General features: G+C 41.8%; 1 protein-coding gene across 3 annotated transcripts in view; it reads left to right on the forward strand.

Moving 5' to 3' along the window:
* Window positions 1-16,832, forward strand: part of FRAS1 (Fraser extracellular matrix complex subunit 1) — a 453,363-nt gene that overhangs the window by 356,417 nt on the left and 80,114 nt on the right. For all 3 annotated transcript variants that reach the window (XM_013978814.3, XM_084972579.1, XM_021100604.2), the window contains exons 37-44: window positions 636-761; window positions 3,049-3,296; window positions 7,442-7,590; window positions 8,096-8,258; window positions 9,827-9,962; window positions 13,184-13,374; window positions 14,869-15,022; window positions 16,280-16,546. In XM_013978814.3, the coding sequence (XP_013834268.3) occupies window positions 636-761; window positions 3,049-3,296; window positions 7,442-7,590; window positions 8,096-8,258; window positions 9,827-9,962; window positions 13,184-13,374; window positions 14,869-15,022; window positions 16,280-16,546 (1,434 nt within the window). The remainder of the gene's footprint in view (window positions 1-635; window positions 762-3,048; window positions 3,297-7,441; window positions 7,591-8,095; window positions 8,259-9,826; window positions 9,963-13,183; window positions 13,375-14,868; window positions 15,023-16,279; window positions 16,547-16,832) is intronic.

The raw sequence follows: 16,832 nt of genomic DNA on the forward strand, positions 1-16,832 counted from the left end.
AACAGGAATTCCTAGAGGTTTATTCTTTTACCAAGAACATCTTAAGAGCAAACAGTGGATATTGTGATTTTTGTAAGGTGTGCTCTACAGATCCTGAACCAGTTTCTACATGTGGGTATTGGCCTACAATTAATTATCATCCAACTTTCAAACAAGCCTGATATACAAAGATGACTGTCCCTCTTGCCCCACTCCTTCTCACACCAGTGATGGCCCAAGCCTCCATCTTTAAAATAACTTGACTCTTCTGTAGATTCAGGCAAAGGAGAAGGTGAAAAACAGTGAAAAGCAAAAACAGTTTCTGGGAGTATCTTCGGGGAAAAAACCTTCTCGGTCAGTCAGGACCGACTTTTTTTGTGGGCAACCACTCCCTTACTTGTGTGGCAGAAAAAAAGATCGTCTGGATTGAGAACTACCCAGCTGTAAGTTAATTTTTGGAAGAACCTACTTAATTTGGGGATTGACCATATTATCAAGTTTTCGCTCTTCTGTGGTTGATTTAACTCTAACAGTGCTTTCTTGTAACCGTCAGTTACAGCATGGCTTCCAGCCTGGCCTGGGGCTGGACTGCACAACAGCGTGTACAGATTTTAATGCACACATCTTCTCACCATGCTTTGTTCTCCTGCCTGCAGGACTTCAGCTGGTAGTGAGAGATACGGAGACAGCACCTGAAAACCTCTTTTTTGAGCTTCGGAAGCCTCCACAGCACGGCACACTCATGAAGTACACAGCCGGGTTCCCAGGGCCCATGGCGGCAGGTAGCCCCTCGCCCTGTTATTGGCCTGCTTGCAGGATTTCTTGCTGTACAGTCAGTTCTATGTGTTTCAGATTTTTTTAAAAAGTAAAGCGATCTTTTGGGCAAACTATAAGGACATACTTAGAGAGGAAAAAACTTGTAGTGCTTAGTCCATCAGCTGAATTATCTGGGACTTCTTTCTCTGTAACACCACCAAAACCTCAAAACTGTGACACTGAATTTTCTCAAGCTGTAGGTAAAATTGGTTGATTTCTGAAATCTGGAGCGCCTGAATTTAGAACCTCATATGAGACTTTCCCATGGTCTGTTCATGGAGATAAGCTTGTCTTTCTTATTTTGGTATGGGAATCTTCACAGTATCTTAAACACTGTGACTCTAGGAGTCTAAACTGTATGTATTTCATCCATTTAAAAGGGGTAGCAATGTGACCAGCTTCCCAAAAGTCATATTTATTAGGTATTCTCTGATTATAAAAGATAATACATACTGATCGCTTAGGAAGTACAGAAAAGCTCAAAGTATACAGCCAAATCTGATTTTGCATAGTTGGCCCTTATATATCATAGTGACTATTATCCATCAGAGCAGTCACCTTGCGTTGCTGTATTCTTATTCCCACAGTCTGTACTTTCTCAAAACCTTTATATAATTCCTAATAGGCCTATAATAATGCATTCTTCAGAATATCCCTGTAGAGGGAGAGTGTCACATCTTTGACCTTGAAGGCACACTGAATTTATAAGAGCAACAAATGAACGCTTGGGAGTCACAAAGGCAGATTTATTTTTTTAAATTTACTGAATAAAAGAAGTATCATTAAGGCAGAGTTCTCGCATCCTAAGGGAACTATGTTAGGGGCATAAAGGCCATAGCCCAGTTTCTTTAACATTACACTTAGCCCATATTTGTGTAATTAACATACATGTTCTAAAGATGTTTATAAAATATTAGTTTTATTACTTTTTTTAGGCACAGTCCCACTAGTATCAGTAAATTACATTAACACAGTGTTTAAAGAGAAGGCTTAGAAGAGGAATACAAAGAAGGAATTAAGTCTTTAGTTTTATTCTATAACACCAACTATGAGAGTCAATAATCTGTGAAGAAATGGAGCTGACTAGGACACCCAAGAAAACCAGTTTCTTAACTGTGCTTGTGGAGTCACTTGGAGCCCTGGCACTAAGGAGCATTTTTCATAAAAAGGGTTCTGTACCAAATAATTTTGAGAAGCTTTAATATTATATATTTAAGATTCTAAAATTCTAATAAATCCTGCTGTTTAAAACTTTTAATTTAAAAGTTTGTGTATGGAGTTCCCATTGTGTCTCGGCGATAACGAACCCGACTGGTATCCATGAGGATGCAGGTTCTATCCCCAGCCTCACTCAGTGGGTTAAGGATCCAGCATTGCCATGAGCTGTCATGTAGGTCACAGACTTGTCTCAGATCTAGCATTGCTGTGGCTGTGGTGTAGGCCAGCAGCTGGAGCTGTGATTGGACCCCTAGCCTGGGAACGTCTGTATGCTGTGGATGCAGCAAAAAAATAACATAAATAAATAAATAAATAAATAAATAAAATGTTGTTTAAACCTGTTTTTCTTAAACATTTATGACCTTGAATTTTTTTTTTTTTTTTTTTTGTACAATACCTGTCAGGTCTGTCATGAATTCCTTTTCTGGACTTATATAGTTTAGGTATCTAACCTTAATTGCATTTTTCAACTTGTAAATGTTTATTTTTAAAAAGCTTTATATTTTCAATTAAAACAAGATCTCTTACAAGTTTGTCTAGCATGATTTACTTCCTTAACTTTTCAGTAAATTTTCAGTTAACAAGATTAGATTCCAGAAAGGCTATCATAAAGAATCGAAGCAGGTCCTTTAGTCTCTAGAACTAAGAGTGATGAATGGAGGTTAGAAAGGCAAATTTTGGCTCAATACGATTAAGACCCTAAAAGAAGTTAGAGCTATCTCTGGTGGAATTAGCTCCCTTGTAAAACTGTGAGCCTCCCACCTTGAGACGTGTGGAAGGACAGGCTAAATAACCCTTTCTAAGGGTAGTGTAAAGGGAATCCCAGGTTGGGTGAGAGGTTGGACTAATTAGTTAGCTTCCAACTCCTAGGTTTATGATCCTATATATACTTTGAAATCCTGAGAACAAAGGGTTATGTAAATGAAATGCATCATTTCCAGAAGTAATTGGGTTTTTTTGGGGGGGGGGTTGTTTGTTTTGGGGTTTGTTTTTTTTTGTTTTTTTTTTTTACACAATTTGTTATATTCTGGAAAGGTGACACTTTCACACATGAGGATGTGGAGAAGAATGTTCTGCAGTATGTACACGATGGCTCCTCTGCCCGGGAGGACAGCATGGAGATCACAGTCACAGATGGCATCTCAGCGACAGCGGTGGAAGTGAGAGTAGAGGTGTCACTGTCCCAGGCCCGAGGGCCGCGGCTGGCTGCCGGCGCCTCCCTGAGCTTGACCGTGGCTGGTAAAAGCACAGCAGTCATCACCAGGTCACACCTTGCTTATGTTGTAAGTTCCTATGTTTGTCTGTTTGTCCACTGTACCCTCTGACTGGGCTGACTAGAAAGCAGGGCCATGGCTGAGTATTTGGGCCGCCAGGTATGTGGCCACGTAAAGAACTTTCTTCTCAACCTCCCTATCTTTCTATTCTCAGGAGTAGTTACACTCTCTTCTAGCTGCTCCCCGTGTTTTCTGAGCAGACAAGTGAAGGAGCAGAATGTGGATGAGAACACTCTGAGTATGTGTAGAGATGGGTGCTGCTCAACAGGAAACAGTGCCCACATCAAAAAAAAAAAAAAAAAAAAAGCCCAAGGCCCCATATTTTAAGCTCCATCAATAATATTTCAAATGGAAATTTTAGAGTAAGAGTATTTTAGAAGCACTTACATAGTCGATGACTAGTAGGTAGTGGTACTTCATGACCCACTTTTCTGAGAGAGGGCCCACTTTTCACCAAACTTTTTCTCAGGTCCAGTTCTAGGCAGTGCTGGCAGACTCCTTTGGCAGGATTCCTGACTCATCCTTCATCCCAGGCACCAAGAGAAGCAGTGTGGTTAGGGGCCAAGGGTGGATTCAGGAACTCTGGTTCCCCCCAATCTAGCCCTAATTGGATAAGTGATCCCAGCGAATTAAACTCATCTTCTTTCTTTGGCTTTACCTCTGATGCTAAGGATAATGAGGATAATTAATTTTATTTTTTATTTATATATGTTGCAAACAGATATGAACTCTCCATGTAAAAATAATAATGAGTGTTTTTGACATATACCTTGAAAATAAGAATGACTATCTGAATGGTAATCATTCTTAGTATTGAATTTTTTCTTTGCTAATCTTAACATTTCAACCAATAACCTGGCCTTAAAAAACAAATACTACATAGTTTGAAGCAATCCTTTTCTGGCCTGAAAAGTCTAGTTATACGATCTAGTCCTGAATAGTAGCATGTAAGATAAAGCACTGGCCTGGGACCAATTGCTTCGATTCCTTTTGCACAGATTTTCCCCTGAAATTGTCTTTTCTTAAATTATGGGAAACTGCATTCCATCCTGATTCTCCTCATGAGTCTAGTATAGTATCAAAACAGCTCTGATTTTGTTTTTTTTTTAATTGACAGGTGATTCTTGCCATAGGTTATGGTCTTTTGAATCTTATAAAACAGGAATTCATAAAAATGTATGAATACAGATTTAATCAATAGATCGCCAAGGCTTGAAAAATGTTTGACAGACCAAAATAGGATTTCAAGAGCAGTTCCTTCCCATTAACTGTGTCTTATAAGCTGCAGATCAAAATGCAAACCCATTGGCAACTGAACATGTATTTTCAGAAATTGATTGAATGTGAATTGACCCACTAGAGCAGAAAGACTCCAAAAGAATTATTCTAGCTCACTGAAAGCATGGCATATTTTAAAGCCTTAGCTAAGTTATATGCTAACTTTGTCTGTGGGTTGTGGAAGAATTTTGTACTTTGTGTCATGGGGAGGATTCTTCTAGAGGCATAGTTAGTGAGTTTGCCATGTACATCCAGAAAGGTCAGAAAAGCCATCTGAAACCCTGCTCATAAATGGAGCAGAATATTAAGGGATAGAAGCTTTACCTTAATTAGAGTATCATTACCTGCAGGAAGGTGACATGGTGTCAGGACAGACAAAAGGCAAAAATGGGATTCTGTGCAATTTGCTTGTTAATGGCAGTTTCCTAGACACAGTTTGCTGTGTACTGCAAGTAAACAAGTAGAGAAGGGATGGTATGAGTTTTAGAGTTAGAATGGGCTAATCCAAGCTCATCAATGTTACTAGCATAATAACCCTTGACAAATTACTAAACTCTCTAGGGCTCATTGTAATATGGGAGGCTGGTATAAGATTAGTCTTAAATAGCTGATAAAATTGCAATGCTCCAGCCAAAAATATAGTAATTCAAAATATGATACCATCTATAATAATATTACATAACACATATTAGGTCTAAATGTAACCAAAGATGTGTAACTTCTGGGAAAATTGATGCTATGACTGACTGCAATGAAAATCCAACATCTAAAACTCTTGGCAAAGTTTTAGAAATAAAAGGAGAATTTACCAAAGGGCCAAGTAGTAGATCAACGGAATGATAGCATTTCTATACATAGGCGAAAAATAGCCAATAAATGTAACTAAAAAGATGATACCACTTATAATAGCATCGCAAAAGTTATATTTGTTGGACTAAATCTAACAAAAATGATGCTATGCTTCTACAGGGGAAATTGTAATACTTAATTGACAGACATTTTAAAAAGCTTGACAAGATATGCCACATTCATGAATAGGAAGATTTAGTATCAAAAAGGTAACAGTTGCCCCACAAAGTGATCTTTCCATTTAATTGAGTTCTAATTAAAAATCCAATGAACTCTGATGATCTTAATAAGCCAGTTCTACAATGTATAAGGAACAACAGGAAATAAGGGTGATGGTAGGCCCAGGGACAGGATAGAAGAAGAGCACCCAGGTAAATGTTAATCATCAAAGTTCTAATCCTAGTGTTGAATGGTGGGTCAATAGATGTATAAAATAATAAAAAGAAAACGAAAAAGTGAATTCAGACAAAATGGGTAAGAAGGTCTCTGAGTAGAAAATTGCATAGGAACAGTGTCTACAGTCTTAGGAAATTTTTCACCCGTAATATCTTGGATATTCCAAAACAGTAAAATTATGACGGCATTTTCAGAAAGAAAAAAAAAAAAAATCCAGCTGATTTCACACTGTTCCAAACCCAGCAGTCATTTGAGATTTGAAAGATGATAATAAGTCGTGCCTGACAGGGCCAGGAGCTCTGTCCTTGTCGTTCATCACCATCTCGGAAGACAGCTCCTTAGAACTCAGCTGTATTTTCAAAATTCCCCCTCAGAGGGTACTTAGAGTAATATTAGGAAATAGTCTTTTCGAAGCCTGCATGCTGTATTTGATAACCCATGTAGAAAAATAGAGAAACGTTTACAGTATAAATTTAGGGGGCATTTTCTTGTGCAGCCTCAATGAATTGGTTTCCTTCCTTGCTATTGTCAAGTGGTGTGAAGAAATGTGGAAAATTCTGTGATCTTGCATTGAGGCTCTGAAATGTCAACTTAAAAGGTCTGGGGTGGGGGGGAGTGGACTTGAGAGCTGGCTAAAACCTGCTTCCCCAGATCACCCCTGAGCTGTGCTCACTTTCCTGATCTTATACCTCAACTAACTACACAATGAGGCCATGCAAATTTGCATGTGAAAGTACACTGGGCCATACAGTATTCATTTTCACTGTTGCTGTGGAAAGGTGTAAAGTGCCTGTGTGCTTACAGCCAGCTGCTCCAAAAGTTGAATGACTCAGGGAATCTTTCCAAGAAGATGTTGCCTCCCTCCTAGCCTCCCTCCTAGATACTTCCAAAAATGTCCTTGAAGAGAGAAGAAATTGTTCATTAAGACGTTCAGTTATTGCCCATGTAGAAACACAGAAAGCCAATTTTCTTTCTCAATAAACAGTGCAGAGGAAGAAAAAATAAATGGTCTTTGTTAAGACTGGGCATCTTAGGAGTTGAATATCCATAGGTTTGATCCTGATAGAATGGAATCCATAAGATTTCCTAAATTCTTGTCTTGTTGAGCATTACACTTTAAGGTGATTCATTGGCCAATTTAAGTACTTTTCATTCTTTGTTTCACGGAATTTTTAAAAGCATTGTTATCATAGCTTATAGGGGAACATCACCTTGTTCTAAATAGCAAACTAGTCCTAGAAACTCTAGAAGGAGTCTACAGCTGTGTTTCTAGAAGGACGACTTATTTCTGACTATGTTTTGTCCTTCACTAGATGCTTGTAATAAAACAAAACCTTGGATGGCTCTTGTAGTAACCATAGGGCATCGCTTTGTTTTATGTCCCATACTTGAAGTGCATTTCCCACAATTATCTTGAGCTATTCTTGAAAGAAAACATTATCAGTGAAACCCTTTAGAAGGAGTAATGACTGGGAATTTCATGTGGTTTGAAATAGTATTGCTTTATCACAAAAGGAAAGAGTTTTTTTCCATTTAGCAGAGAAGGGAGCACCTTCTCTGGTCTTTAACTACTGGAAGTATTTATTCCTGCAAATGTGCATTCATGTTTTGCCTCATATTTGCCTGATTAGGATGATTCTTCCCCCGACCCAGAGATCTGGATTCAGTTAAAGTCTCTGCCCATGTATGGTGCTCTCCTAAGAACCTCAGGACCTGAAGTGGAAGAACTCTCAGAGGTTTCCAATTTCACCATGGAAGACATCAACAACAAGAACATTAGGTATCAGCCACTTGGTGGTACTTGACAGAATTTTTTTACTGTATTGAAATATGTAAGCAACTAATAGTAGGCCCCTGGAAAGGCTAGGTTGCTGCTAATCTTTTCTAAACAAAAAGTTTCACTCATCTTACTTGACCTGTCAGTGTAGCTGACACCGCCCCCCCCTTGTCTTTTTGCCTTTTCTAGGGCTGCTCCCGCGGCATATGGAGCTTCCCAGGCTAGGGGTCTAATCAGAGCTGTAGCCACCGGCCTACACCAGAGCCACAGCAATGCGGGATCCGAGCCATGTCTGTGACCTACACCACAGCTCACGGCAACGCCAGATCCTTAACCCACTGAGCAAGGCCAGGGATCGAACCCGCAACCTCATGGCTTTTAGTCGGATTCATTAACCACTGTGCCACGATGGGAACTCCACTGACCCCATGTTTAAACAAAGTCTCAGTCGTCTTACTTGACTTGTCAGCGTAGCTCATTCATTCCCTTCTTCTCTTGGCTACTATAGGTACTCAGCTGCCTTTGAGACTGGTGGTCATCTGCTTACTGACAGCTTCCACTTCTCTGTGTCTGACATGGAGCACAACCGTCTGGACAATCAGAGGTTTATCATCACGATCACTCCTGTCGAGGACCCACCCCCAGTCATTGCCTTTGCTGACCTCATCACGGTAAACAGTTCAGATCCGTGAACAGTGGGTGCTGTCGAGAGCTGGACTCGGCGGCGGGCCATGTGAATAAAGGATTTCTACCTAAATTGGCAGTCGAGTCCTCTCCCCAAAATAACGAGGCAATAGTATCAAGATATGTATCGTTTTCAATCATGAGTTTTTCAAAACATATGGAAATAATTATATGTAGAAGATCAAAGTATCGTGTCTACATTATTTAGTCAACAAATATTTATGTGCCAGACGTAAATCTCGATATCTGTAGTATTTTGTATACTGTGGTAAATGTGGGGGCAGGAATATATCTTTGAGGAGTTTATGGTCTAGTGTTTGCAGCCACTAAAACACAGGGATATGGACACTGTTCCCAGGTCCTGTCTTCGATCAAACTGATACTTATCACTGTAAACAGTACAGAGGGTTCCTTGGGGTGGGGCGGACGGGGCCTTTGTAATGCATCCAAATGGCGAAGTTACTCAGACCTGAGTTCAAGGGATGGTTCTGTTAAGAGCTGAGTGACCTTGGACCAATTACGTAATCTTTATTAGCCTCAATTTCCTCATTTTTAAAATGTTACTCTTCCTGTTACATAGAAGATTGCTCTGATGATGAATAGCATAGCATTAAAAATCCCCAGCACAGTATGAGCACAGGGTAAGTATTCCAAAAAGTTAGAGCACTCTCCTTGTTCCTGTGTACATACCAACGTGCCCAAAGCTCAGGATTCTCCTGGTTTTGTCAAGCAACTGAAAATTCCTAAAACTGAGCTGTTTCTATCTTTTTTTTTTTTTTTTTTTTTTTCTTTTAGGACCATATCCGCAGCAAACTGAGCTGTTTCTAAACAGTTCTGATATGCCACCCACTTTTTTTTTCATTTCCACACTTTGGGGGAGCCATTTGAAGACCTTCCCTATTCCCAGAATCAGGGTGACCTTCCACTTTGAACCTTGTAGATCTTCCTAACAGTCATTTAGAAGTAAATGGCTTTGTATCCAGCAGCCTCGAAAAAAACACCAGGCTCAGGTTGCAGGGTCAGCATACAAAACAGGGCCCTGAAGGAGAAAGGTAGCTGGAGCAACTGCTTTTACTTATACCAATTTATTTTCCTCCTTGACCGTAAGATAAGCACTCGCTTTCAGATCTGGTGAGCCCCTTCTCCCTGCACACCTGTGAACACATATAACGGGACAAATGGCACTTCTATTCCTGGTGGGAACTTCTACAGGATAGAGTAGCCCTCATAGTATTAGAGGGAGGGAGGACATTGACAGAAGGAAGGCAGTCATCCTATCACTCAGCTTGTTCCAAGGTGGCTGTTTAGAAGGGGCGCGAACCAGATCCATCACTGAAGTCGTCTCGTCGTGTCTGAGTGTGGCTTGGAGAGGCGCTGAAGGCTTGCCTGGTCCAGCAGCTCGCACATTCCTCAGCTGCTCCCTAGAGGACCTGTCCCCTCAGAGGAGTGGAGTTGGCGCTGGAAAGTCACCCCAGGCAGCGCTTTTCAATTCACTTCTTTTCACTGCAGTTATGTGCAACTGCCCAAGGACTCTCTCCAATCTTTTCTTTCCCAGGTTGACGAGGGAGGGAGGACCCCCCTTTCCTTCCACCATTTCTTTGCCGCTGATGATCAGGACAACCTCCAGGGTGACACCGTCATTAAGCTAAGTGCGCTGCCCAAGTATGGCTGCATCGAGAACACGGGAACAGGTACCAGCTGCGACTGGGCTGTAGAATGTTCCAGGCCTGGGGAGAAGGCATGGAGGGGGGTGATTGCCAGCAATTAACCTGGACCTGGAGAACCAAAGAGGAAGTGCAATCGTTTCAAAGACACAGAAGGAAGGAAAGTTTCATTTACTCAATAAAAATTGACTGAGCATTTCCTATATGCCAAGCACATTTTTAAGCACTGGGGATAAATCAGACAAAACAGACAGAAACCCCTCCCTTCATGGTGCCTGAGACCCTGGTGGAGAGAAGAGAGATTAGAAACTTAATAATGAGAAAATTTTGTTAAGATGTTAGGGCAGAAATCAGTGCACCGGGAAAAATTAGAGTGGGGTAAGGGGATTGGCAGTGCCAGCTAGAGGGGTGCAGGGGCTTGTGGATTGCACCTGGAATTGAGTGGGAAGGAAGTGAAATTTTTTGTCCTTTCATCATGAGGCAGCTGCAGTTTAGCTGAATCGTAGCATCGTCTCAGCTGTTTCTAAGGCGATGACATGAATTGCAATGCATAGCTTGTCTCTCTGTGACCCTCTCCTCCACACCCCTTCCCCCCACCCTCTGTCCTGGCCCCACCGCCCTTGTGGTTACCACAGGGAAGGGGAGGCAAAAAGGCGGGGACCGTCCACAGGCCTCCTGAGACCACAGTGACTGGCAGTTTGGACAGCTCCTGGCAGGTTACTGTGCTGCTGCCTCTGCAGCGAGATGCCTGAGTGCCAGCGCCTGGCTCTAATTGGTGCGCAGCTCACAGCTCCCACAGAGAGGCCGTTGACTGACAGAAGGTGTCTGTGGCCAGCGTGGTGTCTGGGATGTGAGCCTGGTTACTGGAACCTCATTTAGCAGGGGGCATGTTTTCCTATAGAAAATCTTGAGTCTTTACCCCAACTTGCCTCTCAGTGTGTGCCCTTGGATCTGCTTATTGATGAGTTAGATTTATCTCAACAAATGCTTATGGTAGATACTAGATACGGTGGATGTGAAGATGAATAAGACAGAGCCCCTGCCTCGAGTGGGAGACAGATAGAAAGACTGATAAATTACAATGACGAAAGGCCAGGGCAGGGAAGGGAGCAAAGCACTGAGAAAGTACTTGGCACAAAACAATGACTTGTGCCTGGGAAGGCAGGAAAGTCTGAGGAAGTGACATTTGAGCCAGGACTTGAAGGGTTAGTGGAAGTCGCTGTGGGTAAAGAGGAAATGGCATTGCTCACAGAGGGAAGAGCATGAGCAAAGGTGGGAATCATGAAAGCCTGGTTGCCCCGAGCCTTCTCTCCTCTCCAGGTGGTTTCTTATTAAGCCTTTCTGACACTGCTTTATGTTAACCCAGAGTGCATGCAGAGGAGTATTTCACTGCAAGAAGTACTCCAAGAGTCAACTTTCTGGCAAGCCTCAGCCTCTCTAAAAGTTGTTCTCAAATGTTAATGTGCATAAGACTCCCCTGGAGGGCCTGTGCAAACAGTTTCCTGGGCAACAACCCCAGACTTCTCCTTAGAGGAGGCTGGTGAGACCCATGCATTGGCATTTCTCATCGGCGCGCAGGTGATGCCACCGCTGCTGGTCCAAGTTCCATATACAATCTAACAGCATGGAGTCCCCTTCCTTTAGTGGCAGCTCAACCAGGCCAGGGCCCGCCTGGGTCACCTCTCCAGCATCACTGTGTGCCAGCGCAATGCAGGAATAGCTGTTCATCATGGTAACCCACAAGCATCAAGAACGGTCTAAGTTGCACATAGTAGGTCTTGTTTAAGAAGGCAAGGAACCACATTAATGATCTACATGAAAAAAATAGAAGCTGTGATTTTTTTAAATTCAAAGGACTGGTGCTAAAAGTTTCAGTGACAAAGTCACTTATTGAGTAGCTTGTTTTCTAATGACAGAAAAGGTCCTTATTCTATTTCAGAATATTTTCAAGCATCATTTACTTAGGCTATTTTTGACCCAAATAAAGAAACCGTATTTCTTATATTTACAGTGATCAATGGAAAGAGATAAAGCTTCTGGAAACCCTGACCCATATGGTCCAATTTCCATATGCAATCTAACGGCATGGAGTTCCCCCCCCCCACTTTAGTGCCAGCCCTAAAGAATATGCCCTAGGAATTGTCAGATCACTGGTCAGTTAGACTCCTCTATGCTTCTGGTGTCAAAAGGAATTAAATCTGAAGGGTCACATTTAAGAAAACCCATGTTATTTAAAAAAAAAGAATATTTGTCTTGAGTTCTCATTCCAAATAAATTATAAATAAAACATTTTCATTCCTGATCTTTCCATTGGGAGGTCCACAAAAAATGACCCTGTCTGCAATCCAAGAAGTCAATGGTCTTTCGAATTTACAACCTAATCTTTGCAAAGGACCATGAAAGAGGGAAAGAGAAAGCCTGTTGCTTTCAGATCTTCTGTCTACACTTTTCTTTGTTGATGTGTATCCAGGGAATGTTTGAAGACACAGGGGCTTCTTTTTTCTCATCTCTTTAGAAGAAAATGTAACCATTTAAAATCAATCCATCAGAGAGACTTAGAGCAAGTAAGAGACAAGTCATCCGTCATTTAGACAGTGCTTACTCTTCCCCTTGGCCTTTTGGGTTGAGATGAAAAGAAGAGTTGACCAGAGCCAGCACTTTCCCTGGAGCTCTGAATGCTGCTTGAGCATCTCAGTACCTGAAAGACACCTGAGGTCTAGATGATTCCCGAGCATCACAGTAGCCCTGGCACCATCCCAGGGGTTGAGCACGGGCCCCTGCAGAGGTTTCCTGGAGGAACTGAATAGTCCAGTGAAACATGTTTCAGGAGATGTTTCCTAGGTGAAAAAAAGATATACAGTTAACCTTTTCTTGTGTAGAGAAAGCAGCTTTCTCTTGAAGAGTGCTTTGAAATCTGAAAGCTTAAGATAAAACCTTTGCTACTGTGTCAATGCTTGCCCCAGGACTTATGTTATCAAAGATTTCTAACAGAGTAACCACTGATATCCTATATGAAATAATAACAGTTTGAGTACTTTCATGCATATTATCTCCTTTGATTCTCATTTGTAGAAGAGAAATAGTGGGGAGACTGGGATCCCACCCTGAGTCTTCCAATTCCACTCTCCCACCTTCATTCCTAAACATATTTTCTTCTTTTGTCCATAATACTCTCATGCTTTCTCATTCAGCCCAGTGAGTGGGAATTGATGGATCAAGGTCAAAGTTCCCTCTTGCTGTTGGTGCAGGTGATCGATTTGGCCCTGGAACTACCAGTGACCTGGAGGCGTCATTCCCTATTCAAGATGTCCTGGAAAACTACATTTACTACTTTCAGGGTGTTCATGAAGGCATTGAGCCAACCCATGATATTTTCAGTTTTTACGTAAGTGACGGAAGCAGTCGATCTGAAATCCAGAGCATCAACATCACCATCGAGGTAAAGATTTTGGAAGTTGGGAAACTTCGGCCTTTGGCCACCATACCCCTCCCCATCACCAGATAGCTTTATATGAACTCAAAAACAAAGAAAATTGGGTCTGACCTTCGATTTTAAAGGGCCATCTAAAAAAATATAACCCTGACCTTTAGAAAACTTATAGAATTAAGGCTGGCATTTGGGGATGGTCTGACTTGGAAATCTGAATTTCCCTTTCAGGGTAAAATCAATCTGTTCTGTGTGAAAACAGTTTGTGAGGGTCAGACAGAGGCACCTTTGCCAGTGTCATATTAGGTGAAGAATAACATATGCTTATTTTTCCCTGAAATTATTGCATAGGTTCTATGTCCACACTTGCCTTTTCTTATACTTCAGTGCATTTATTCATTACATTGTAACTGTAAAGAAATGTGTTCCTTGATGCTGTATTTATTCTCGTTTGAGCAACTACATAAGCTTATTCTGTCACCCCAGGGAGAGAGAGAGAGAAAAGATAAAACTCAGAATGGAATGCTCTGTGCCTTGAGAAAATAAAACCTGGTACCCTCAGCACTCTTCGGGGACAGTGGTGGAGGGGGGCTGACACGGGGTCGGGGGAAGGTCAGGGATACAGCTTTAGACACCCACGCTTTCAAATATGTGTCCTTCTACAGGTACTGTGATATGCTAAAGGCTCTAAGGCCGTTCTGATTTCAAATATGTCCTTTTATCCCCCAAATATATTTGTAGTTGTCTAACCACAGTGTCCATATTTTTGGTCTGGAAGCTGTCATCCTTATATCTGGAAAATAATCTGAAATATCCATCAGTGTCTTTTCAAGGGGACATCTGGTTTGTATGAGCTGCTCTCCTCTCAAACTAACCATTTTGATTGGGAGTTAAAGACAGCAATACATTAGACACAAACTACTATACCTAAAATAGAGACACAGCAAAGATTTACTCTATAATACAGGGAACTATAGTCAATATCTTGTAATGACTTATAATGGAAAAAATCTGAAATACATACATACACACACATATACGTATTTTTTTTAAAAAGAGATTCAATTATACATACATATTATCTCTCTCTCTCTCTCTCTCTCTCTTTTTTTTTTTTTTGTCACCCTGTGGCTTATGGACTTCCCAGGCCAGGGATAAGATCCAAGCTGCAGTCGAGACCTAAGCCACAGCTTTGACAATGCCACTGTGCCAGGCCGGAGGTCGAACCTACATCCCAGTGCTCCCAAGGCGCCACCAATCCCATTGTGCCACAGCGGGAACTCCTGTAACTAAATCTCTTGGCCGTACACCTGCACCTAACACAATAGTATAAATCAACTGTACTTCAATAAACACATAGCTGAATACTAATAAAATTAATAATGAAAGACAATGACACCTTAAATCCTTCTTGATGTGCTGGTATTACTTTCTCTGAATACCATGCATTATTTTTTTCTTCTGACACCAGTATCTGTGAGACCTAACGTTTTATGCTTTAATCAGAGGAAGAACGACGAGCCTCCCAGGATGACCCTGAGGCCCCTTGGTGTGCAGCTACCATCGGGAGCCGTGATAAGCAATGCTTCTCTGAACCTGCAAGACCTGGACACTCCAGATAATGAGCTGATTTTTGTACTGACAAAAAAGCCTGGCCACGGTAGGACACAACTGCTATGGGAAGCTTCTTAATTGAGGTGCCCGATGGGTTGTTAGAATAAACACATAGATTTCAGCTGATCATTCCTCTGCCTTGCCTGCATATAGTCCATTTTTGCATCAAAGCATAATCAAATTCACAGCTAGCTAATATTCTTTGGGGTCATAGTAGATGCTGGTTGCTCTCGAAGCCCGAATCCTGGGTAATTTTGTCTCTGAAATTCAATTTCAGCTGTTTTCTTGCTTTCTTATATAACCGCAGGCAAAAACAAGTTTTCAGAATCTGCACATCCTCTTCGCAGAGTAGGCATCATTGCTTGATAATCCTGGGCCATTTCACGCAAGGAACAGCGTAGCAGCCTTGTAATTAATTACGAAAGGTGTTCACTTCAGGATAGAGGTGTGGTAGACATCTTTATGAGCTTATTCCTTTTGCAAAGAAAGCACTTTTCCTGATTAAACCAGAGATTAAAAAAAAAAAAAAAAAACCCACCATGAGAATCTTCCACCTACTTTTTCTCTAAGTACCATTCCCCTGGTATTAACTAAAGCTCTGGAATTTTCATCTCCCAAGTGCGGTCCTAGTCCATCCTAATTGTTGTTGGTCTTTTAAAGATGAATGGTTGCTGTCAATGGAGAGTTAGCAGGAGATGCTGTTGGCCATTGCATTTTAGCTTGACTTCATCCACTTTCACTTTCTTTAATGAAGCACTTGAAACTGTCCCACTGCAGCATACCTGACTCTTAAAAACAGAGAAATATGCCTCAGCCCAAAGATGCTTAGTGTCTTTCTGAATTTAAAAGGAATTTAAAACCTACTCCTCTCTCCCATCCCAGATGCCCTAAGAGGTAGGCAATGAGTGAGGAGTACTTTATTTTCACCTTGCAGAAGGGAAAATAAGGTTTAGCTAATGAAGTGAGTTCGAATTCATGGAGAGAAATTTGATTCCTAAGCCACTGTGTTACCATCTCCAGCCGTGTCTCTTTTAAGAGATTTTTAACCAGGAAAAGCGGTGCTTGATCTTCTTTATTTGGAGATGAGGCCATGAAGCAGTACCTTGTGCTTCTGTATAAAATGCGGAGTTGTTGGTCATTTATGTCTGTGCCACCCAGAGCCTTTGAAGTGCTTGACGTCCTACTCAGGCTCAACGCGGTTGACAAAATCAGACAATATTTTGGTGTCATATCTACTCTACCATTGTTTCTTTCTTCTTCTTCTTCTTTTTTTTTTTTTTTTTTCTTTAACTTCCTTCCTCAGGTCATCTACTGCTGAGGCAGACTGCTTCTGAGCCTCTGGAGAATGGGAAGATTTTGGCCCAGGGCTCCTCCTTCACCTACCAGGATGTCCTGGCCGGGCTGGTTGGGTACATGCCAGCGGGTCCCAGTGTGGCAGTGGATGAGTTCCAGTTCTCCCTCACTGATGGCCTCCACATGGACACAGGGAGGCTGGAGATATACACAGAGCTGCTGCCCACAGGGGACCCCCTCCACTTGGCTGTAAACCGAGGCCTCCAGCTCTTGGCAGGTACCATGGGGATGGAAGAGAGTGGCCGTGACTTCTCCATTGCTGGTGTGCAGTACTTCCTTCCCCGTCAGCTCCCAGGGAGGGTCTTGAACTGGGTGTGCAGAATTTGGGGAGGCTAGTGTTGGGAAGAACCATTGTTTGGGGGACACTAAGAGTTGTGAATGACAACTGTGAATCTCTGACATTCTTTGGACCAGATGCCCTGTCGGTGAATTTGAGAAAAACTTGAGAAGCGTTTGTAATATTTCTAGGGTCCTCAAAAATCTTAATTTATCTAACTACTCAT

Source organism: Sus scrofa, chromosome 8, assembly GCF_054392235.1.
Source record: "Sus scrofa isolate SSC_HxYL_T2T_F1_AM1 chromosome 8, Sscrofa_HxYL_maternal_Yorkshire_Landrace_v2.0, whole genome shotgun sequence".
NCBI classification, from domain to species: domain Eukaryota; kingdom Metazoa; phylum Chordata; class Mammalia; order Artiodactyla; family Suidae; genus Sus; species Sus scrofa.